Source organism: Urocampus carinirostris, chromosome 7 (assembly GCF_059441175.1).
Source record: "Urocampus carinirostris isolate Australia breed hairy pipefish chromosome 7, RoL_Ucar_1.0, whole genome shotgun sequence".
NCBI classification, from domain to species: Eukaryota; Metazoa; Chordata; class Actinopteri; order Syngnathiformes; family Syngnathidae; genus Urocampus; species Urocampus carinirostris.
The window spans coordinates 12568448-12594991 of NC_142355.1; the positions used below are offsets into that span (position 1 = coordinate 12568448).

Genomic DNA, 26544 nt, shown 5'->3' on the forward strand with positions numbered 1-26544 from the left:
GGAGGGCCATACGTCCTGCCAGATTTTGAAGTTTGCTCTTCTTTAACTCAGGTGATACAAATTATAACCTCGTTAGCAAGCTAGCAAGTGCTCGTTAACGATACTGGTGATTGAAATCACCTGTATTGGATCAGAGAAACCTCAAAAATCATGCAGAACATACGGCCCTCCAGGACCGGAGTGTCCAGGTCTGGACTAGGGGGTACATAGACCATTCCTTTAACACCTTTCTGCAAAAAGAAATCACACCTTATGAGAGATCTAGGTGGCTAGGACATAAGATTAAGGCCATTTAGCCCAGACTGTCCAGTTCATCTGTCTAGCAGTGTTGTGTTCAGAACCTGTCCAACCCTGAGGTTCCAGTGTGGTGGCACCCCACAAGACTCTTTTTTTACTCAATCTATCCATTAACCAGCTTTCCAGCATGTTGTGGTACGTCTCACTATTGACTGCTGTTCTTTCAAACCAGAATGGTCCATAGACAGCTTTTTTTGACATAGCACAAAACACAGTCAACTTTAGGGAATCTCGTTCAGGTTTAACAAGTTCATATGGGTTTTCAGTACCCCATATGCAAGTGTTGTCACGGACCAGAACGGACACAGGAATCAATTGCATGTGTTTCTCAGATGTTATTGAAAGAGAGTGAGATTTTAGGCTTGCCTGATTGCTTGATCCGAGGACTGGCAGAGAGCGGAATCGAGCAAGGCGGGGATGACACCTCCGTGTCGGAAGAAGGCAGGCGGGAATGGCACGTCGTTTGACATGGGCTGGAGATGAGAGGCGATGTCGAGTTCGTAATAGTGGTCATAAGCCGGCGGTAGGCAGAACAGGCGTAGTCAGGTTCAGAAATGGGTCAAAACGGGGATCAGGCAGAAAACAGGTTTAACAGGGATGGAGTCGGACGAAAACGCTCACTGAGTGAAAACACAACAGCTCGCAAACGATCTGACAAAGTTTGAACAGAAGACAGGGGCTTAACAAGAGTGTGGCCACCAATCAGCTTGTCCGAGCTGTTGGCGCCAATCAAGCTGCCACAGGTGTTCCAAATAGGGCAATCATGACAAGTGTTACACTTGTTAACTTGGTAGTTTACATAAAAAGTCACCTCCTTGCCATAAACAAGACAATTGTCAAATCTGCCATGTTCCATCTTCTGTTGCAATGTAATGCTAAAGTTACAATGTGCTGGTTTGTCAGGGTCCTTCAACTGTTAGACTAACTGTATATTGTAAGGCGTCATGTGCTGTTGTCTTCTTAAGACATACCAAATGGTCAATGTAGGACCCTAAAATTGCCTACTGGCTCTTCTGATCAATTTACAGGGGTTCTGGTGGAAAGCAGTCAAAATTGTTTGATCGAATCGTCAGAAGTTGAGGGGTATTCTATTCTTTTAGCTGGTCATAAGCACTCATCTCTTATGAATTAACCATGTCATCTCACAATGGATTTCCTCTCTGGTGGCTCCTTCCAAATGTTCTGCAAAATGAACGCTGAATAAAAGTTCATGATCCATTTTTTGCACATTTGAGCACAAAAAACGCCTTTTTTGGTTAAGTGAACGCTAATAAAGGGTCTGAAAATATATTACAAAATCAATAGTCTTAAAAAAACGTAAAATAATTGCATAACTTTTATCTTATACCATTCTTATGGGGACTTCAAATGTGTCCAAGACCTTTGGAACTCTATGTATATAGGACAGGGGCACCCAATTTGGTCAAAAAGCCTTTGAGACAACCCATCTGCTAACAAAAAAAAAAGCCCAAGAAATTGCCCGGTAAGAATTCAGTTCTGGAGAAGTATCAATGGAAATGTGTCTGGCTTTGTCTCCAAGTAGAACACATGAGTGGTTTCAAGAGACAGAAACACTGAAATATACTTAGAGACACTTAATGTTTAATGAAAGCTGTATAAAGCCTTATGGGTGTTGACCCATATAGGACAGAGCACAACGATGGAATGTGACAGAAACACGAAATCTGGTAAATTATTCACCCGACCTTATGTATGGCATTGGCACACTGCGTGTCCAATCACCTGCCAAGTGAGTGCAACAATGATAGTAATATTATAAGTAAGCTGTGCATGCAGAATGTACCCTAGTGGCAGTAGTACTAATTTTCAGGCGTTTTTTTGATGATCAAATAGCAGAATAAAATAATCCTTCATTTTTTGCGGGGGTTCTGTTGCAAAAAGGGACTATTTATAAGTAATTAATAAATCGTTTATTATGCATTAAAACCAAAGAACAAACCCTATTTACAGGCTCAATCATTTGTTAAGCAAATAAAAGTACTGTACTCTGTAAATGTTTTGTTTTTTACAGATAATGTTTACAATTTTAAATATAATCTTGCTGCTCCATTGCACCATTGATTCCAAAAAGGAGAGGAACTGATTTAAAGCCACTATCCATCAAAGATATTTTGCTACCTGTGAACATAGGGAAACAAAAATGTGGTGTAAAAATGTTAACGTGAATAGAATATTTTAAGAAATAAAAGTACTGCACTTTATAAAAGATATTTGATAAAATACTTCTGTATTGTTAAGTTATAATTCTAAAAATATTTTTGCTGCTTTATTGTACTACTGATTCCGAAAAGTGGTGGGAATTATTTAAGTATAATACTTTTTTACTTAAGATGAGAATTTGTCGCCATAGGGAAACAAAAATCCTGCATAAAAATGTTTTTCTGACCCTTTAGCATTTGGGGTAGTCCAACTTTGTGGGCGATAGAAAGCATCTTCCTCTGCCTTTTGGTGCTTTTGTCGATCCAGAGCATTTTGTTGACAAGGATGGCTTTTAGAAGAACTTGAAATTTAAAAAAAATGCGCCTGCATAGTGAAGGGTTGTCAAGCTGTTATATACGTGTACGATTTAGACTGCAACGTGATTGACACACTGGCAGAGAGAGGCTAAAAAGGGGCGGGGTGACTGTTTAGCCAATCAGAATGCGGAACACAATGCACGATAAAAAAATAAACAGTGATACAGTGAGATATTACTGGATTGTATCCTGCAATTTATAGAAAAGCCTAAGTGTTTATGATCCTAAAACCCTCCTGCTCTTCCCAGCCCAAACCGCAATTCATTTTTTTTCTATAAATACACGAAAACTATGGGTTTTGCATTCACCAAAGCATGAGCATGGATAGTAAAGACGATTAGGGAGTCTGACATTCCCCAGTAGAAGTAGGTTATGTCCACTGAGATTGCAAGTGGGGCCTCTGCGCTGGTCTAGTCCGTATACTATGTGCATCATTCATAATCATGAATCCTCCTGAAGCCTCTATTGGGCTGTGATTAACACACATGACTGTACTGCTCAAACGCTGAATACCAAAGTCTATCTACAGGGTGAATACATTAGTTACAGTACACCGATTTCTGTTTTCTACTATGTTTTTTTTACAAAAGCAATATTTGTGTTGTGTGGGACCTAAAATCATTAAAATTTTTGGACTAATTTGAGGAATAGCATACAAAAGATCACATACTTAACTACTGATGGAGTAGTAGGATTTGTTTTATACCTCACATACCTCTGTCTGCTATATCATATGCTCATTTCATTAAGGAACGCCATTAAGGTATGTGTTAACAATGCCTAACTTTGTTCGTAGAAAACGTATATATTTTTTTTTCACACCATCTGTTTTTATCTTACTTTTAGCAAAGCTGTTCGGGACAGAACACATTAAGTAGGAGGAATGGGGGCACAAACGGATGGGGGGATGATAAGTGACTTCATGCTTGTCTTCAAGTTTTCTTTTCCTTTCCATTTGTTAGTGTAACATAAAAATTGTGGAAGTAAGAAAAACGTCTGTTTCAAGTACCCTCCAAACCCCAAGAAATATAAATTTTCTTCAAGGGCACCTAAGAAATGCACATACTTGCACGCACATCACAATGTGCCTGACAGAGGCTGCAATGATGCCACAAACCAGGAGATGGCGGAGTAATAACGGTCCAAATTCAGTACAGCTCCTTTGACCAAAATCATGATTTCATTCATAATTTGGTCACTAGATTGTTATAAAGCAATAGTAATTCTGCCAAAAGTCTCACCATATAACCCAATTTTTTTCTTTCCCCCATTTGATACCGGTAAAGAAATACCACGGTATGTTTAAACATTGGTCCCACTATTATTTCTGACCAAAAATGTTGCACAAAACAGTGTTCTCGTTTGCCCGCGTCCCTGCGTCCTAGACGCATCATTTTTGCTGGGGACGCATAGTGTCGAATCAACGTGCGTCCCCGGGGACGCAACTTTTTCGACACAAAATTGTCATTATTACCCGATTACTTTTATTTTTAACAAAGATTTACCGCACTCCAAACTTTTCATCAGACAGATCCGCCATTGTTGTTTTGGGCTCGCGGTTCGAGTTTTCGTCTGCACGCCGATCTCGGTATCAGGTATTGATCCTGTCTGTCCTGTCCGGTATCAATCCCGTCTGTTCCGTCCTGTCCGGTATCTTGCTCGTGTATCAGGTATCAATCCCGTCTGTTCCTTCCTGTCCGGTATCTGCTTGTGTGTCTGGTAAAGATCCCGTCTGTCCTGTCTGGTTTCAATCTCATCTGCCTCTGACTTCCTGTTTTCCTTCGAGATGACGTCATTGTTGTGGTGCTTGTCGTCGAGGGAAGGTGAAAATCAAAATAAATTAGTAATTTCTTCAGTGTCAATAATAAGTCGAAAAATAATGCCAAAAGTGATAACAACGGTAATAATTCCGGCACGAAAAAACGGCGGAGAAATTCTTCGGAAGACCACAGAGGCTTGGAAAACACGTGTGTTGAAGGGAACGATTCGATGAAAGAAAATAAACAAAAGAATATCCCTAGCAAGAAAAGGACTTTTCTGCCAAAATGGACTCAATTATATTCCTGGTTACGCTATGAGGAGGATGATAATGGATTGAACCTTGAGAAGGCATAACAACTGTGGCGGGACAGCAAACCACGAAGAATATATGAACTGAAAACCTGAATTGTTTAACTGTGATGATTAAAACTGAATGAAAATATAGACTAATATTTCAGCAATATTATTTTGTATAATGTACAATATTGTTGTAAACTGAAAAATCTTGAAGTGATAAACAGATTTGTATTACCAATAAACTGTGATGATTAAAACGGAATGAAAATACAGATTAATATAATTATTTCAGCAATATTATTTTGTATAATGTACAATATTGTTGTGAACTGAAAAATCTTGAAGTGATAACTGATTTGTATTACCAATAAACTGTGATGATTAAAACTGAATGAAAATATAGATTAATATAATTATTTCAGCAATATTATTTTGTATGATTTACAATATTGTGGACTGAAAAATCTGAAGTGATAACTGATTTGTATTACCAATAAACTGTGATGATTAAAACTGAATTAATACATAGATTTATATTATATATTTGTCGCCGATTAACCATATAATTACAACACTAAATTTTAGGGACCCCTAGATCTACGTTGGGACCCATATATTTTTGAGCATGCGGGACCCATCACTTTTCAGGGGTAAAATGAACACTGCACAAAAGCACATATTTCATTTTTAAGTCACAATCTAAGTAACATTGAACGCAAATGTGTCTCATCTAAAGTTAAGCATATATGATGCACTGAAACTATAGTCTCACCCCTTTGCATTTTTCTTTCATTATTTTTCTTGGTTGAATTATTTTTCATTCTGCTGCAAGTTTGGGACACGTCACATACGATATTCACCCACACCATTTCAAACCCTGCAGTACCGGTTCCACTGCCAAACACATCCATAAATATCACTGTGTACTAAAGGGATGGTAGATTAAATATAATTGACCCAATATTCTCCTGAAATGCCATCTCTCTTAATGAGTTCGTGGAGGATGATCAAACTTGATGATCTGCAGCATATCTTAAAACCGAAGTTTGCAGGTCAGCTATTAATAAAGACTGTGAGACTGGAGTTATTGTTTGCGGAACAATATTTTTTTAAAACATTTTTAAAACCAATTGTACTGAATTGAAATTTATGAAGAGCCTTTATTGGGGAATGTCAATAAATCTGGAATATTGTAAAAACAGGGAAAAAACTCGTTATGAGAGGCAGACATGTGTCACGGAACAAAACGGGAAACAGGAAAAAAAGGACCCATTCGCGTAGACGTACTCACAATTTATTGGGGGAAGGATAAGGAGGGTGCGCACACTCGATCCGGGGATCGATGGTCGCGGAGTGGATTAGAAATCCAAACAAAAGACAAGTTGTCAAAAACAAACAAACGGATCAGACCAAAAAACAAAACAGGATCAAATACGGGCAGATTCACAGAACTGGGGATTTAACAGCTTTTAACAGAAGTCTCACGGAGTTTAACCAGGTTTAACAAACGTTCCAGCCACGCACAGAACAAAGGAGCGCGCTTAAGTACTCCAAGAGCAATCAGTCCAATGCGTCTCAGCCGGCGTCAAGGGGCGGGGCCAGCTGGGCGCCATGACAACCGTGCAGGATGTGACAACATGTCACTCAACTTCTTTCGCCTTAACTCTGAAAATACTGAAATGTTAGTTATTGGTCCATCTAAATGGCGTGACTTGTTCTCAAAAACTGCTCTGAACATTGACAAATGTGAGTGACACAGTCAAAAATTTAGGTGTCATATTTGACCCCGATCTGTCCCTTCAAACACACGTGAAGAATATTACTAGAACAGCTTTCTTCCATCTTCGTAACATTGCTAAAATCCGTTCAATACTGTCTCAGTCAGATGCGGAGATTATAATTCACGCGTTTGTTACTTCCCGTCTCGATTACTGCAATGCACTACTCTCTGGTCTCCCGAAGTCCAAAATCAAGAGCCTTCAGTTGGTACAAAATGCTGCAGCGAGGCTTTTAACTATGACAAGAAAGTTTGATCACATTACCCTGATTTTAGCTAACCTGCATTGGCTTCCTGTTAGCTTAAGATGTGATTTTAAGGTTCTGTTGGTATTATACAAAATTATGCATGGACTTGCTCCCTTATAGCTTTCAGATTTAATTATCCCCTATGTTCCGGTCCTGAGCCTTTGCTCTGAAAATGCTGGTCTTCTAGTGATCCCAAGAGCCAAGAAGAGATCCGCAGGTTCGTGAGCGCTCTCCATTCGGGCCCCGGTGCTGTGGAATGCTTTTCCACCTGAGATTCAATCTGCAACCTCAGTGGAAATGTTTAAATCTCAGTTAAAACGCACTTATATTTTATGTTGATAATATGTATTATTTGTCCTCATGTAGGTTTTAGATGAGGGGATGGTGTCTTAATAGTCTATAGTTTGCAATAGTCTTTGATCTGTGCAGCCCTTTGAGACTCTTTGTGATTAAGGGCTATACAAATAAACATGACTTGACTTGACATGTTTAGGCTCAATATTTCCTATGTGGTTCTCTCAAACTGCTGTAGCTCGCTCCTATTTGACAATGCTGCACACTTAGAAACTCTGTTAGTACTACTACTAATAATACATGATTTGATTAATGCTGGCTGTTAAGGGGACAGGACCAGAATGAGCTCCAGCTTTTTACCGCCCTTTTTTTCAAGTCAAATTGAAAAACAAATGAGGAAGCTACATAAACCAAAAAACAAAAGAAGAGAAAACAAAATACATATTCAGAAAGGAGTGAGCAGAAGTATACAATAATACACTTTTTTCCTTGGATTACTTTCAAAGGGACCCGGACTCTGCAGGTCTGCATCAAACCTTAAGTACCGGTATAATTTTCCATTCATTTTGCCGGCTGTGATTTTTGGACTGTGGACTTTAATGAAGGACATTTAGTTTCAATCGCGGGACTGTAAGTCGGGTTTGGGTTAATTTTGTGTTTGTGTGACATGTTTAAATGTGGGCGCATGCGGCTTATACACAGGTGCGGCTTGTGTATGTACAAAATCGGTTTTCCTCTTAAAATGTGGTGGGTGCGGCTTATAATCAGGTGCGCTCTATAGTCCGGAATTTACGGTATATATATATACACACATACACAAATAAATACACATACATATGTACCTAAATACAAACATACAACTACATCTCTCTGACTCCTGTTACTCTGCCATGTTATTACATAAATCAAATTCACCAGTAATTATTCATGGTCAATCTCCTTTGTACCCACTAAGCAACATATATTTGTACCTTTTCTTGAACTAGTGGATATTTTGACTTGGTTCAGGTTCTTATTGAGATTGTTCCATAGTTTTACAACAGTTATAGATATACAGAAACTTTTAAATCGTGTTCTTACATTTAATATTTTGAAGTTATGTCTCCCCTTAAAATGTTCACAACAGACTCCTCACCTATGGCTACGATTTCTGTTCGGTCTGCTTTACTGAACCTCGATAACCATGTTCCTTAATTCTCTCGCCCTGAGAGGTAACTATTGTGGGGAGATGAAAAAAAAACGGACTTTCATTTTAACAGCCAATAACACAACCGTTTAGACCCATGATAACATCAGATTGCCTCTGTTGGACTCATCCAATATAGCCGACTGTGGCGCCACATCTATTGGTGGATATGTGTCATTAACACTCAGTGAAAGATGAAGCTGGACGTCATCGAGAACACATGATTCACATCAAACTATCAGGTAGACGGTCATAGTACGAGGAAGTTGATGAAAATCCATACTTTCCCACATAGCGTTAACATCCAATTGGGAAAGATGGACTGTCTTCTCTCACTCCGCTTTATTGCTGTGCTTCAGGCCTGTTTTTCTAATTTCATTGGCTGGGCAAATGTGACCGTACTATTGACCACTGGCTTTGTTTTGAGTGCTAAAGAGTAGTGGCTAGCACTTTGTAGTCTAAAAGCAAGCTCAATGGGTGTTTGTGTGGGAGGAGATGACATTGTCTGTGGAGTGCTAAGTGGAAGACTCATCGGTGTATGCTTGGCTGTATGAATACTCTTTCACACACATTCAAGTACAGTTTTTCCACTGAGCAATACTGCTCTGCAATGTTCCCTGTAATTTTCCACGGGTCTGAGCGTTCACACAAAGTCGGTGAGCAGCGTTTGAAATAACAGTGAGCAACCATAATCCCACGTGTGGCAAGATAATTCATTAGCAAACATGTTCAAAACTTGACATCAAGTTACATTTTGCTGAGTTTGCGGCAATGCAAAATAATTTTTCTCTTTTGAATGAATTGACTCGTGTACTATTGCAAACGTCGTTTGTTCTTACAATTCTTTCACAAGATATCCATTAATTTTTATTTTCCGATATATTATGTCGCATAATATTAACATTTTTGGGGGCTTAGTTAGTCGGTTGTAAGATACAGAACTGTACTTAATCACATTTTTTAGTGGAAGTACAATGTTGGCAACAGGATTCACTTGATATCATTGGAAATTATTTGAATGCAACACAAACTTTTTCTTCTTTTTTCTGTGTTTTTTTTTCTACTTTTTTAAAAATTCTTTTAAAAAAAATCTCATTGTGGTTTTTTTTCCGAGCTGTTACTTTTTTCTTTTTGTTTTTTATTTTGTATTTACTTTTTTCCTACATTTCTTTCTTTTCTTTTTTGCTGGCTTTTTTCTAAAATTTTTCCTTTTTTTCTCTTCATTTTGTTTCTTTTTTTCTCAGCTTTTCACTACTTTTTCATTTTGGTATTTTTTTTCTTTTTGGATCTATTCCCCCCTTCCTTTAAGTTATTCTGTGCATAATTTTACATAATATTTGGTCATGTTGGGATTAAAGAAGCAAAAACAACCCGAAGAGCCGTTTAGTGAGCCGAGCCGAAGAAGCCGGTTCCCAGACAAACTGTACGACCTTTACTCAACTTCCTTCTCCTTCGACTCGACTTCAAAATACCGCATTTAGGACACAACGTCAGGGGAACCCGTGTATTTTTACCTTCATGCACTGTAACTTTGACTTGAGTCGCTTCCTAATTAGTAATTTTGAGCCCTCATTTTTTTGTGCTGGCTAGATTTTCTTGTGCGAGCAGTGCGCAATTGCGCACCCGCGCAGCTTAGAGGGAACGCTGCTGCTCTGTATATACCATTATTAATAAATGTATATTCAAATAGATATTTGTTTTACTCCACCCTCTTCGTGATAAGCATGTATCCTCTCTGGTCAAGCCAGAGCAGAAAAATCGACTTTAATACAAGAATAGAAGAAGCCTTGGTTTTTGTGCCTTTCAGTACCTTCCTGATTGTCACTGCTCGACACACCTAGCCTTTAATTACATATACAAATATTACAAATATTTTCTCCCCTAAAATATATCACCACCATACATATATGGTGTAACCAGGACTTCCTCAAAAATGATTATTTGATCTTTTATCTAAGGAATTAAGAGTACTTGTCTTATGATATAATTATTTCCCTAGTTCAGCAGTAGGCGAAGTTATGTAAAGAAGGAAAACACATTATTGGAATGTAAGAAATACCAGTATAGCCATTTTTACCTTTTATCTCATTATTCACTGAGGTTTTTAAAGCTAAGCGCTACTTTTTTAGCTCGAAGGGCAACCAGTTTAAAATATATTTCTGAAATAATAAGTCACCAAGTTATTCCTATGCTGTTTTATGTTGTCACAATGTTATTACCATGTTAATTATTTCGAAAATAGGATCAGTCAACCCCTAAAACTCACACCAGTTAGAAACTCAATTTAATGAAGACCTATCACTGGAGAGCTTTATTTCAGAAGCAGCGTGCACAGAAGCTTGTCAGGTGTTCTTAAGGCTACGTGTCAGGACCAGAACGGAAACAGGACCCACTCGTGTAGCGTTTTTTTTTTATTGGGAAGAAGGGAAAGGGTGGCGCCCATGATCCATCCAATCCCATGAGGATTACTGGAAGAAAAAAGCCGGTTCTCTAAAAAAAGACGGACTTCCTTTTACTACATCAAACCGCTCGCTTTGTTTTCAACGAAAAAAAATCGATACAGAGATAGCGGCTACCGCGGCGAGCTGGTTTGACTTGATCGATTTGCTGTTTGGTGATAGTCGGTGTACAGGGTTGGATAGGGTTACTTTATCTTGATTACTTTCAATTACTTTTGGATTACTCCAATACCAAATAGGCTAATAAAAGACAAAAGAAACTAAATATGAATAAAATTACTAAATTTTGTGCAGGCTTGGGGAGTAACGAAACACATGGTTAGGCAAAAATGATGTTGGCAAAGCTGTTTGGATTTATTTTCATTTTGTTTCTGTCGCATTTTATGTTCGTTTTGCCGGAGATCAAAGAGATCAAAGCCAGGAGAGAAAGCTTACCACGTGTTGTGAGTCATCATTTTATTTATATTTAGTTCCTTTTGTCTTCTATTAGCATATTTGGTATTGGAGTTATCCAAAAGTAATTGAAAGTAATCAAGTTAAAGTAACCCTACCCAACCCTGTCGGTGTATACCGGATGGTACCCATAATTGACAAATTTGCGTTTTCCCGCACAGATTTTCTTGTACGTCGTACACGTCTTAAAATGCATAATAAACGTACTTTGTACGGCAAAAACATACAGGTTGACAGGTATGGCATTACGCAAGTTGATACAGGTTTGCGTTGAACTCATATCAAAATAAATCGTGTAACTCACCATCGATCAATTAAGTATTGTAAACTGTTTCCTCCTGTTACTGTAAAAGCATTCTAGATTGAAACTAACAACTACTCTTTATTAACACCTCAAAACTCAGTGTCCATTTTCTTCAACCTAATGAATGAAAATATTTTCATCAATATTCCCAAAATTAAATGTGTGAATTGAGTGAAAATGTAACTCATATATTGTTTTGGACGGAGAGGATCCAAACGCAGACATGCATCGTGTGGACAGTTTTTAAAGATTTAAGGGAAATAACCCTAAGCAGAGGAAGGAGAGGAGATAACAGCCAACACAAACACAGTCCAAATTCATGGATGGGTAAATCCAAGGCTTTCCTCTTGGGCACAAAGGTTCCGTGAACAGAGCATGAAAGAGCTTGAGCGGCAATGATCCAACACAGCCAGCGTTAAATGCCAGGTAGTTGACAAGCGTGGACATTTAGTCAATTCGTCCCCTGGCGCCACCTGGAGGGCAGTGGTGTGCTGGATCCTCAAAGGATTAAAAACAATTTAGTTAACAAGACACATTTTTTCTCAGTTTAAAGATATATTAGAATTTGTTTTTTTTTCTAGGATAACGTGGACCTGGGAGAGTTGATGTTCTCATTGTGCTATCTCCCCACGGCTGGCAGGCTGACCATCACAATGATCAAAGCAAGAAATCTCAAAGCCATGGACATCACTGGTGCTTCAGGTGGGTTTTTCGTCCAAGCCGCAATCCGTCACGGACTCCAAAGTTATCGTTCATTCATTCATTATCTGCACCGCTCACACTCAGTAGGGTCGCGGGGGTGCTGGAGCCCATTTCAGCTATCCTTGCGCAGTGGGCAGATGACACCCTGAACTGGTCGTCTACCAATCGCATGGCTGTCACAGACCTGGAACGGAGACGGGACCCAATTGCGTTTGTTTTACTCGAGGAGAACAGGACTTGCATCCACGATCCGATGATCGTCGGTCACGGGTGGTAGATAGCAGGAACGGGGAAGTGGCTCTTCCGTGTCGAGCGAGAACAAACAGGTCGATGGCCGGGGCGGAGGAGCAAAAATATAAACGGGTCCAGAAAAGAGGTCGGCAACAGGTATCAGGCAGGAAACGGGGCAGGATAGAGTCAGGAGTCACAAAAGTTTGCCTAGCGTGTAAGCGTAGGTTCAGGAAGGTTGTCAGGAGGAAGCAGCCAATCAGCGTCCACGGCTGTTGGCGCCAACGAAGCAGACTCAGGTGCCCCGCATCAGTAATCATGACAAGGGCACACAGGGACAGACAATTCACACGCTCATTCACACCTACGGATAATTTGGACCGGCATGGTCATTTTCTGCATTAAATTATTGTTGGTAATATACTGATTCAAGGGATAACCACAAACCTGTCTTTTTTCAATTTCTCCTTTTATACTTCCTTTTTTTCTTAACTTCTTTATACAACATAATAATTCGTAATATAATGCATCAAAGGAAGTGAGCCGTTTGAGAGCCGGGTCTCTTTCATGAGTTAAGCCGAAAAAGCCGGTTTTCTAAAAAGAGACGGACTTCCTTTCAAAAAATCAAACCGCTCGCTTGGTTTGCAACGAAAAAAAACATACCGAGATAGAGGCTACCGCGGAGAACTCGTTTGACTTGATTGATTTGCCATTTTGTGATAGTCGATTCCCGGCTCCTCCGTGTTATATGTTGCAGTGTCCTTGGGCAAGACACTGAATCCCCAATGCCCCCAATGAGTAGGTCGGCGCCTTGCATGGCTGCATGGCCAACTATATATATATATATATATATATATATATATATATATATATATATATATATATATATATATATATATATAGTAAGGTAAGGTACCCATAATCGACAAATTTGCGTTTTTCCGTACAGATATTCTCGTACGTCGTACACGTCTTAAAATGCATAATAAATGTACTTTGTACGGCAAAACCGTACAGGTCGACAGGTATGTGGTTACCAAATATGATCAATAGCGCATTAGAGTTTGTAAAAAAAAAAGTAATGGCATTCCTGGAAAGCATTCCTTCATAACACGTTACTCCGAATACTGATCCCCCACAGATCCGTATGTGAAGGTGTCCCTGATGTGTGAGGGCCGGAGACTCAAGAAGAGGAAGACATCAACCAAACGCAACACCTTAAACCCAGTTTACAACGAAGCCATCGTCTTTGATGTTCCCCCAGAAAACATCAATCAAATAAGTCTACTTATAGCCGTCATGGACTATGATCGGTCAGCTCGCGACTCATAACTTTTTCTGTTCTTCTGAGCCCATCTGAGATTGGACACGTTGCTCTCGTTCTTACTGCAGGGTCGGACATAACGAAATCATTGGCGTGTGTAAGGTTGGCAACGAAGCTGATACTCTTGGACGAGACCACTGGAGTGAGATGTTGACCTACCCACGCAAGCCTGTGGCGCACTGGCACCCGCTAATAGAGGTAGGACAACAATTTCGAATGCGATATTTTGTCATAAGAATCCAAATGAATCATCTATTTACAGATGAATATTAAAAAAAGGATGTTTGGAATATGCAGTTTCAGGTTTGAAACAAGAAAACATCTCATTAGATGCACTGGGTGACTTCTGTTGCATCATGCTGAATTCCTACATGGCAGGAACAGCAATTATGTAACAAGAAGCACAGCTTTCATTTTGCGTTGCCTTGTTTTTCCGATTTCCACAACAAAGAGCTGAGGCTGCACAGAGCAATGACTACATTGGCAGAGCTGTTTATATATAGCCCTAAATTCCCAGCCCACACCTATTAAAAAAAGAGCAAAAAACAAAGCAGCATGTAAAAAACGAATTCTTAGGCTAATTTATTCAAATCATGCTGGAACTACTGTATTTAAAGACAAAACAGTGAAGAGGTTTTTAAAGTAGCAAATTCCAATAGTTTTTGGTAATCGTAGAACACATGGTTTGACTACTGTGCAGAGTTTGTATGTTCTCCCCGTGCGTGCGTGGGTTTTCCTCCCACATTCCAAAGACATGCATTTCAGGTGGATTGGCCGGTCCAAATTGTCCCTAGGTGTGAATGAGCGAGCGAGTTGTCTGTCCCTGTGTGCCCTGCGATTGGCTGGCAACCGGTTCAGGGTGTCCCCTGCCCACTGCACGATGATTGCTGGGATGGGCTCCAGCACCCCTGCGACCCTACTGAGGATAAGCGGTGCAGCTGATGAGATGAGATGAGATGAGATGGTTTGACTACAAGAACAGCATAACGGAAAGTGTCCTATAAGGCTGAACCTGAACATCTGCTGTGACATGAAAAAGTATTTGCCTTCTTCCTGAATTCTGTTTTTTTTTTGCATATTTATCACTCACAGAGGTTTCAGACCATCAAAACAATTTTAATATCACACAGAGATAACCAAATAAAAATACAAAATGCAGTTTTGAGAAGATACGATAAGTGGATAAGAGAGTACTCGGTTGTTTGGACACATGGAGAGAATGGATGAGGAGTGAATGTTGGAGAAGATCTACAGAGCAGAAGTCAATGGAAGGAGACCAAGAGGAAGGCCACGATTGACGTGGATGGATGGTGTTATGGGTGCACTGGAGGAAAGAGTACTAAATTTAGTGGAACTAATGCTCTTGTTGTTGATAGGAATGAGTGGAGAGGTGTTGGAAAAGGATAGAGGGATGTTTGGATGGGTTCTAAGGGATGGGCAGGGCACCTGTATGATGCGGCAGGGGTAAACCAGTGAAAGCTGTCGGGCGCTGCTGTTGAACAGAAGAGTGTGTTGTGTCACCCTGTCGCAAGTGACATGGCCGCTTTCTTGTGTCCTGTTTCATCTGGAGGGAGAAAGGCATGACCAACTTGGTTGGTGGTGCTTAACTTGTTTGGGTGTTTGGGCATTTGGGTTGGCCATGGTCCCCCAAAAATTTTTGTGTGTGTTTTTTGCTACTTTTTCCCTTTTTCTTTTCTTTGTTTTTGTATGTGTTTGTCTTGCTGTCGGTCACTCCTCTTAAGGGATATGACCAGGGTAGGTAGGTAAATAGGTGGGTAGGTGGATAGATGGATGGATGGATAGATAGATAGTTTTTATATGATTCAATTTATTGAAAAAAGTGTTTCTGGCCCTATGTGAAAAAGTAGTTGCCCCCTGAACCAAATAGCGAGTTTGGCCACCTTTGGCAGGGATGAAAGAAATCAAATGTTTGTCAATGTTCATAACTCCACTATAGGAAGACACTGGCCAAAAATGGCATCCAGGTGAGAGTTCCCGAGCAAAAACCAATGCTATAACAAAATAACACAAAGAGTTATCTCATATCTGCAAAAAAGCATCTTGATTATCCTCAAGACTTTTGGACAAAAATTCAGTGGACTGATGAGTTAAAAAGTAACTTTTTTGGGGAAGGTGTTCAGCCCAATACTTCTGATGTATAAATGTTAAAGCATTTGAAAAGAAAGTACAGGATGCCATGATTGTCTACGACTGCTTTGCAGCCTCAGGACCAGGACTACTTGCTGTGCTTGACGAAATAGTGAATTCTGGTATTTACCAGAAGATCCTGAAAGAAAACGTCTGGCCATCAGTCCGTGTACTCAAACTCAAGTGCTCTTGGATCATACAGCGTGACGACTATCCAAAACAAACCAGCAAGTCCACTTTTAAATGGCTCAAAAAAACCCAAAATAAAGGTTCCAATGTGGCCAAATCAAAGTTTGGATTTAAATCCAATTGAGATGCTGTTGTAAGATCTTAAACTGGCAGTTGTTGCTAGAAAACCTTCCAACATAGAAGATTTGAAACAATTGTGTAAAGAAGAGTGGGCCAAATTTCCTCCATAGAGTTGTGAAAGACTCATTACCAACTATGGCAAACATTTGATTCCTCTTATTGTTGCCTAAGGTGGCCCAATTAGCTATTAGGTTCAGGGAGCATTATTTTTCACATAGGGCCGGATAGGTTTTGATTTTTTGTGCCTTAATAAATGGAATCAACATTTCGAAACATCATTTTCTATTTACATGGGTTGTCCCTGTGTGATATTAAATATGGATTGATGATCTGAAACTTTTGTGAGTGATAAGTATACAAAGAAAGGTTGGGGTCAGGTTTAGCAATAAACGGCAAAACAGGAACATTTGATACCACTTTTCTCCACGCCCATACAAGGACCCAATGCCAAGGTACTACTCATCGCTAACAATCCCCGACACCACTTGTAACGTTATCTAAAATAACCCTAAGAAAAAGTCAATAGAACATTCCTGTTGAATTGAATCAAATGAATGGTCATTTTTGTGTTAGTGTGAAGTACCGATACCTTAAAATTCTGCAGTGTATCAGCCTTGGTAGAACGACACTGGTCCTGAATTAGACTGATGCTTTAATAGTTGAGTTGACACTCATAATAAGACGAGAAGACATCAGTGGATTTTGAACTAGCAAGGAGAACAGGAGGAGACTGCACTAAACCCTCAGCTAAGAAAATCCAAACCTGTTGTAATAGGTCCTTTTTTTATTTTTGTTTAAATCTGCTAGGTTACAAAAATCAGATCAGCACTAAGTGTAGTGGATATCAAAGTACACCAATATGATTGGCCAACAGTGACAATGATGTAAACAGCACATGAAAATGTGAAATAAGAGTTAAAAAAAAAACACAGTGAGCCAAACAAAGTAAAGCAACAATAGTCAAAATAACAAACAACTCTGGAATCTCAGCAAACGTATTTGCAGATTTCCCATAGTGAACACAGAAAAAATCATTTACTTATCATTCCCCCTTTTTACGTCACGGAAATTAGAAAATATAAGCAGTTTTTATTGTCCAAAAACCAGAATAACAAACATTAAATGATTTAAGGAACAAAAGCCAAGTCTCAGATCAAGCTATCCTTCCTATTTGTTGTTTTCCAATATACTAAGTCTAACAATTTTCTTAAATGTAATTCAAACTACCCTAAGATTGATGAATATTTTTTTGCTTTTATAGTAGGTTCTTATATTTTTCAAATGGCAAAAAAAAAGAAAAGTAATATGGTGCATTTTGGTCACTTTGAGTCTTTCCTCATTTGTAACACTCGTTTTGATTTAAAATAATACTCTGATAAACACAGGGCAAAGATTTGAGGCACTAAAATGTTCTTTATTCAATTAAATAGCTACAATGCAATTTTAACAGAGCAAAAACTATTTTTCCAACTCTATTAGAACAAAAGTCAAGAGACCGAATGAATGATTGAAACTTTATTTCAAACATGAGAAAAAAAAACAAAAAACAAAAAAACAATGTCAATCAAACCAGAAACAAAGTTATGTAACAAAAATACGAATATTGTATAACAATGTCAATAAAAACAACTATAATACCTCCCAATTGCACAATAGTTTGAAAATTAAGTCAAAGTGCAAATAGTGCAGATAACGTCAATGTCAAAACTTTTTACAGTACACAAAATAAAATACGCATTGCACAATATTTTGAAAAAAACAAAAAAACAAAAAAACACAAAAACATTCTAATTTCAAAAGTTGTAATGTATGTGTCATCTTATGACCCACTAACAACATTATTATAGTAAGTAATAGTTGAAACCACGACTATATCCATCCTAAGACAAAGGTATTGCATACCTGTCAACCTGTACGTTTTGCCGTACAAAGTAGGTTTATTATGCATTTTAAGACGTGTACGACGTACAAGAAAATCTTTACGGAAAAACGCAAATTTGTAGCGGTAGCCTCTATCTAGGTATCGTTTTTTTCGTTGCAAACGAAGCGAAAGGAAGTCCGTCTCTTTTTAGAGAACCGGCTTTTTCGCCTCGACTCAATAAAGAGAGCCGGCTCTCAAACAGCTCACTTGCTTTGATGCATTATATTACGAATTATTATGTTGTATAAAGAAATTAAGAAAAAAAGGAAGTATAAAAGGAGAAGATGAAAAAAGACAGGTTTGTGGTTTTCCCTTTAATCAGTATATTACCAACAATAATTTAATGCAGAAAATGAATTCCTAATTTGAATAAGAAAATGTATTATTCTACTTAATTATATTTGCATGTATTTTTTCCTTCTACGGTGAACGTCCAAGCGACTTCATTTTTGAACTTTTTTCATAATAAACCTCATTCATGTAGAGCAAGTCAGTATCTCACAACGAAATGTTAATTAACAATATATATGATATGACGAAACACATGTACAATATAACATGTTAAACTACATAAATAAACAGGTTTGGAAAAAAAATATGGTGTAAGATTATTTTGTATTTGCGTATGTGCGGTCCCTTCTCAAGGTTTCTTCATTTTCCTCATGTTGAGGTTTTTGAGTTTTTCCTTGCCTTCATGTTGGTCCCAGATCAGGGGATGGTGTGATAATAGTCTGAAAAACCTGTGCAGCCCTTTGAGACTCTTTGTGATTAAGGGCTATACAAGCAAAAATGACTTGACTTGACTATTTTGTAAGGGAAAATACGACAGTTTGTAAGGGCGCCCTGGAAGTTGACCGGTATGGTATTGATTTAATCAAAGAATTGGCTAAGTATCGACATTATCGCTATCTGGGTCAATCTGCCCACCTTTACAGACAAGCACATATACCCTGCCTCTCAAAAGGTATCTGCATGCCCTTAACTTTTAATGACTCTTTGGCTGTCATGCTCCTAAACAAGCAAACACACAACATTGATAATGAGGACAAGCTGAATGGCGTATCGCCCTGTTTATGTCACCGTGTCAAATTGATATTCATAACACAACCTTTATTGGATCACACTTGATACGCATCTAGATAGCAGCCACCAGCTAGCAAAGCATTGAGCAGCCTTGATTTAAAAACCCGACCTCGATGACTGCTGCTCGGAGTGCCGTTCCTTAAAATGGAAATCGTTGTGTATAGATCAGGGGTGTCAAACTCATTTGAGCTCAGGGGCCACGTGGTAGACATACCATGCTCACGGAGGCCAGATTTGTAAATTATTTGCCATCCACTCATTATCTTCTGCTTATCCGGGGTCGGGTCGTGGGGGCAGCAGTTTTAACAGGGAATCCCAGACCTCCCTATTCCCAACCTTCATCTCCCGAGGTGTTTCCAGGGCAGCCTAGAGACATAGTCTCTCCAATGTGTCCTGGGTCATCCCTGGGGCTTTCTGCCGGTGGGACATGCCCGGAACACTTTCCGAGGGAGGCGTCCAGGAGGCATCCTAATCAGATGCCCGAGCCACCTTAACTGGTTCCTCTCAATGCGGAGGAGCAGTGGCTCTAGACCAGGGGTCTCAAACTCAATTGACCTAGGGGCCGCTGGTACAAAGTACGTTTATTCAGATTCAGATTTAAGATTCAGATTCAGATCTACTTTATTGTCATTCTAGTACACGTGTATACGGAACGAAATGTCGATACATCTGACCCGCACAGTTTCCTTAAATGTACAGATATAAATAAAAATGTTGTATTGAGTTGGAGTATTGAGTACTAATAATATACTAAATAATTATGGCTATCTATAGTATTTTACAGTAGGGCAAATAGTGCAAGAGGAGCAGCTAACCAGATGTGCAAAATGGGCAGTCAGGTAAACAAGTCAGGTAAACAGTAACAGTTTATCGTACAGTGTGAGCTGTAGCTTTTGCCGCGACTGAAAAAAATCGCATAGTGTATACACGGCTTTACTGTTAAATTTCAGTTTGACCGGGGCACCGGCCAGTCCGGCCGATGTCCCGCCCACCAGACCCATAAACCTAACCGTGATTGGTTCATTCAGCTCCGCACATAGTCCAACATCATCTCAACCCCCCAAAAAGATGAAAACAAGCAGAATTTATTCTAAGAAATGCCACGCAACACGAGGAGCTCGATAGAGGCTGCAATAATGACACAAGCCAGGAGATGGCGGCAGCGAGTAACAAGGTTCCAAATTCCGTACCGCACCTTTAAATAAGGGAAAATTAATGAAAATTATACTACCGTAAATTCCGGACTATAAGCCGCTACTTTTTCCCCAAACTTTCAACCCTGCGGCTTCTCCAGTGATGCGGCCAATTTATGTAATTTTTCTAATGGCCGCCAGCGGCGCTCGAGTACAAAAGGTAAGATTTAGACCGGTGGAATATATGCGCCGAGGAAGACTGCAACTTCTTAGCTTGTGCACAAATTAAATTAGCGTAGACATATCCTCATCATGCAAATTGCAAAAAGAAAGGCACATGATGCAACTTTCAAGCTAAATGCAATCGAGCAGTCCGATAAAGAAGGAAACAGAGCTACTGCTCGTAAACTTTACTTTGCAAGCGTGTTGCTAGCGTGTTTATGAATAAGGTAGCGGGGGATGACGCCTATATGACATAGTCTCTTTCCCATACTGAAGGAAGACGACTTTGATGACGTCAGTTATAAGGAGGAAGTTAAGGACTTTTTACCGTGCTTATTACAAATAGGGTATGTTTTTTTTAACAGACCCATTTACTATGCCGCGAGCGTGTTGCTAGTAGCATTTTGCTACCCTTCACAGGCACGGTTTGGGATGAAAGTTATAATATTATTATTATTAAAGCTTTGAAAACTCTCTCAGTGTACTGTCTTTCTTTGTAAATATGTGTAACCATGTATAATATGTATTTGCAACTGTATATTTTTGTAATGTATTTATTTTAGAAATTTATTCTGATATGTTTTGCACGAGCAAATGAGAAAGAAGGGGCGGGGCAAACGCGGGCTGACAGGAAGTGGAGTAAAGGTGAGACGTGTTTTTCCCACTCTTACCTTTGGAAATATACACTTTTTTCCTTGGATTACTTTCAACGGGCACCCGGACTCTGCAGGTCTGCATCAAACCTTAAGTACCGGTATCGTTTTCCGTTCATTTTGCCGGCTGTGATTTTTGTACTGTATCGGGAATGGGTCAATTTTGTGTTTGTGTTGCATTTTTTAAAAGTGGGCGCATGCGGCTAATATACAGGTTCGCCTTGTGAATATACAAACTCGGTTTTCCTCCCGAAATGTGCTGGGTGCGGCTTACAATCAGGTGCGCTCTATAGTCCGTAATTTACGGGATATGGAAAACGCTTTCTTGTCAAATATATGCTAAATGTGTGTGTACATGTATGCACTTTTTTTCTGCAACTAACTGATATTTTTTGTGCATTTTTCATTTGCGGTTGTTAGTGGGTTGGACCAGGAGCAACGGGGACCGGAAGTCAAGGAGGATCCTCCAATTCGCTGAAGGCTCCGCCTTCACCTTGAATACATAACTTAGGCCGGGTGCGTGGAATGAGCCTCAGGTTGGTTGAATAACAGAAAACAAACCTACTGGAAGTACAGTGGTACCTCTACTTATGAATATAATTTGTTCTGGGAGTAGCTTTGCAACCTAAAACATTTGTAAATAGAGACGCCTTTTAAATGTAAATGTGGTAATCTGTTCCAAGCCCCGCAAAAGTATGGTATATTTTTTTTAATCAATCATAAAAAAGCATCAGAACATGAAGAAATACATGTTAAAACTTGATTACTGCACAATAAACATAAAACGAGAGGCAAATCGTGTTAAAAGACATAGTATAAAGGAAAGAAATAAAAATATTAATCTACCTTACCTGGGGACACGAAGAGCATGCCTGGATTCGCGCATACGCACCGCTTTGCCAGGTAGAACTCTGGAAGGAGCAAATAATAGCACGTACTGAACTGTATATTTGACTTTGTATCCTGAAACGCATTTGTAACTAGCGGCAATATTTTCTCGTTCTGGTTTTTTGTAACCTAAAACTTTTGTATGTAGGAACATTTGTAAGTAGAGGCACCACTGTACCATGAAGGCTTATTTTTATTTCCTTATTTACAAAACACCTAATTACATTCCAAAACAACCGCTGCTGTATGAAATTGTTTTAACTGTTACTTCCAGTTTAAACATTTTGAAACTAAGAATTTGAGATAACTGTGACTAATGATTTCTTGACGTTATATTTTTCATCAAAGGGACAGTGTGTATCATTTAGCGCCCTCTAGTGGGAAAAAACTTGATTCATTAAATAAACACAATATTGATTTAAATAATAAGCAGCAATACAAGTACATCCATTTATTTAAAAGATGAGGCTCACCTAAAAGGAGCTGACATAATTGTTTCCCATTTTGCTGCTCAAAAGCCTAAAAAAGCTGGGAAAAACCATAAGTCGTAAAATGGTGTGTTTTGGTCAATTGAGTCCCCATAGTTTGTATTCTTTCTAGTGTTTTGTTGCACTCATTATCGGGTGCACCAAACCTTACAGCGACATCTGGTCGTCAAATAACACACACTGTCATTTTAAGTTTAGGTTAAAAATACGTAGAATGTAGGCTTTTTTTTATCACATGCGGACATAATGGAACTGTATTTGCTTTAACAGTATGACAAGGAAGTAGAGGTAAGATCGGGCCTAAAAAATTCAGGCCGAGCCGACCCGAGTCGCGGGGCGTTAAACCCGAACCCGCCCAAACCCGGCAGATTAACTTGATTTGATAACCGAGCCCGAAAAAAACCCAGAAGCTTTAATTTGCCTCCAAAGTAAACACAAAGCTTTACTCCGCCCGTGCGTATTTCAGCACCGAAGCACGCAGCTTGTGGTTTACTTTTGGCTGAGTCCCTCAAATCAAGTGTGCACTGCAATTGAAGCGCCAAAATGAACAGTTCAGCGCTGAAATGCGCATTTTGGCAACCTGCAGTGAAAAAAAATGAAAGTGAACGAAATAGCACTGAAAATTCTGCAGATTACAAGCTGCAAATAGTGAAATATCTAGCCAAAAAGCAGAAGGAAAGTATCTAAAGCTTGTAAACGGAAATTAGGTCTGATGTTAGGGAGTTGGAAGGAGGAAGCAGCGCATTTTTTACTCCAACACCGAGGATAAACAATTTTTGGATTTAGTGATCTGGAGTTAAACTTTGCTAAAAGTTTAGTAATTATTTTCTTTAGATAGATAGATAGATAGATAGATAGATAGACAGATACTGTAAATAGCATAGATAGATAGATAGATAGATAGATAGATAGATAGATAGATAGATAGATAGATAGATAGATAGATAGATAGATAGATAGATAGATAGATAGATAGATAGATAGATAGATAGATAGATAGAGTAAATAGCACAGATAGATAGATAGATAGATAGATAGATAGATAGATAGATAGATAGATAGATAGATAGATAGATAGATAGATAGATAGATAGATAGATAGATAGATAGATAGATAGATAGATAGATAGATAGATAGATAGATAGAAATACGGACGGATAGATAGATAGATAGATAGATAGATAGATAGATAGATAGATAGATAGATAGATAGATAGATAGATAGATAGATAGATAGATAGATAGATACTGTAAATAGCATGGATAGGATAGATAGATAGATAGATAGATAGATAGATAGATAGATAGATAGATAGATAGATAGATAGATAGATAGATAGATAGATAGATAGATAGATACTGTAAATAGCATAGATAGCATAGATAGATAGATAGATAGATAGATAGATAGATAGATAGATAGATAGATAGATAGATAGATAGATAGATAGATAGATAGATAGATAGATAGATAGATAGATAGATAGATAGATAGATAGATAGATAGATAGATAGATAGATAGATAGATAGATAGATAGATGGATGGATGGATACTTTATTCATCCCCGCAGGGAAATTCATTTAAATTTTTACATGAATAAAAGTAAGCGCATGCTGTCCAGATCCTCAACGAATGGGAAAAAGAGAAGAAAAGCAGAAAAAAAGGATGACAGAGAAGCCGTGCCAGCCCGATTTAATGATTGACGCTTTAAGGCCAAACCAAACTCCAAATTTTGGGCTTGGTATGGGCCCAAGATCTTACCTCTACTAGGAACTAACAGTGATTCAGACTTCATTTATTTCAACCGCACATTTAAGTAGCATTATCACAACGTTTTGTTAAATTAAAAATATGAAGGCCTCGTACAAAAAAAAATGACGTGATGTGATCTTCAGCGTCTTTTGTATGCAACCATTCCTACCCTTTGGGTTCAAACATGGCAGTTAGTGGCTGGTTTTGAGATTTTGTGTCTTCTGTTTTGCTTCAGGGCAATTTTAGCCAACCATCCCAAGTTACTAAGTAACACTAACAGACACCACACAACCATCCAACATGTTTATATCAATGTGATACCACGCCATGTTGTACTTCTGTTCTAGATATAGAATTTGAGAAAATACTTTGTTCAAGATCACGTGTAGCTGTAATGATTTGTGCTTGGTTGATTAAATGCATGTACGATGCTTCTTTTTCTTTTCATTTTACATTTTTAATTGATGTATCACGAGTTGTGTTTGTTAAACTGTTCTTTCAGATGTTGTTAATAAATATTTCTTTACGAAGGAACCGGCTGTTTGGTACCTGCTCTGTGAAGTGATCGTAACTGATTATCGCCATTAATTAAATTGTCTTTATTGTCATTGATAACAACATAGTGAACATTGTTTGCAAAGAGATTAGACACGGTACCCCAGGATAAATACATGATCAAGACTTTAAAGATGTAAATAAAATAATGTCAGAATAAACAGGTGAAATTATTTATAAGGTAGTGCTTGGAGCAGGGGGCACCAGCCTTTTGGCACGAAGGGCTACTAGTTTGATATGAGTATCTAAAATGAAAACTTACATTATTTCTATGTTGTTACTTTATTCTAACCATATACTAAAAAGTTGAGTTGAAATAGGCTCAGTCAACCACTAAAATATGCCAGTTAAAAATCTGATTCCCTGGAAAATCACAATGACCCGATAGATAGATAGATAGATAGATAGATAGATAGATAGATAGATAGATAGATAGATAGATACTTTATTCATCCCCGTAGGGAAATTCACACTTCCAGCAGTCTCCTTTGTTTTGTGTATTAACAGATTAACAGGATGGCCTCGGGGTGCTGTGTTGTAGTTTAGCAACAGCAGAGTGGATGACGTCACACGCTAGGCCAAAAGTTCGACGTCCCTGCGGCAGATGGAAATCTTTGTGCCCAGGGTTACACCACCTCGTGTTAGCGAGTCCACCTCCTCTCCGCTTCCCGCAGGCTTTCGTGTCTGTGTCTAACAGCGCTGAAGCGGGATAGCTCCGGGTAGCTCCAGGTAGCGCCACGTAAGCGTCCGGGATGCGTTCGTTGGGAGACTACTGGTGCAAAGGTGTGGCTAAGTTGAAATAACAGTACAATAAAAAATAGTGCATCATAACAACAGTGCAATGAAAAGAAGTTAAATAACAGAAATTCCCAAATAAGTCGATAAATAACTGGGCAAATATACATTTTTCACCGTTTTGCGCACTTGTTTAGAATGGTGACGACGCTGGGGAAGAAACTGGCTTTGAGCCTGTTAGTCTTTGTTTTAAAAGACTGTCTAGCGCCTCCCAGAGGGTAAGAGGTCGCACATGTGGATTGTGCGGGTGAGAAAAGTCATTTAAGATAGTGATAGTTCTGCTGCGGTATTGCAAGTTGGCAATGTCCTCCGGACTAGGCAGAGAGGAGGGAATGATCTTCTGGGCTATATACATTTGACTATAAGGAATTTTGTATGATCAAATACAAATTACATTTAATGCAAAAGATATCACTGGCTGAGCTGTGGGGCAGGTCATTGCAACCTTGTGAAGAATGATGTTTACTGAAACAACGGGAACTGGGACAAGGGCTGATAAGATAATCAGCACATCCGACGACTGAGAGGGGCCCTGATGACGGGGGACGGCAGGCGATGTTTGGAGAACAAAGCCCTGATGACGTGGAAACGCTCGGGGATGTTTTGACCATCTCTGACATCGAGGCGAGGGGGCGTTCCTGCTCGCCCATGGGAGGAGCCGGCACGCCAGCTTGGGAGAGACGTGGGTCGAGAGAAGAACTTGAGAAGATCGAGAAAGGGAAAGAAC

General features: G+C 39.0%; 1 protein-coding gene across 1 annotated transcript in view; it reads left to right on the forward strand.

The window, feature by feature from the left end:
* syt9b (synaptotagmin IXb) overlaps nucleotides 1-25001 on the forward strand; it is a 50903-nt gene extending 25902 nt beyond the window's left edge. Inside the window, exons 5-8 of the mRNA XM_088339764.1 lie at nucleotides 12195-12315; nucleotides 13685-13856; nucleotides 13936-14065; nucleotides 21757-25001. Of these exons, the coding sequence (XP_088195890.1) occupies nucleotides 12195-12315; nucleotides 13685-13856; nucleotides 13936-14065; nucleotides 21757-21834 (501 nt within the window). The 3' untranslated portion in view covers nucleotides 21835-25001. The remainder of the gene's footprint in view (nucleotides 1-12194; nucleotides 12316-13684; nucleotides 13857-13935; nucleotides 14066-21756) is intronic.
* Nucleotides 25002-26544: the final 1543 nt, after the last annotated feature.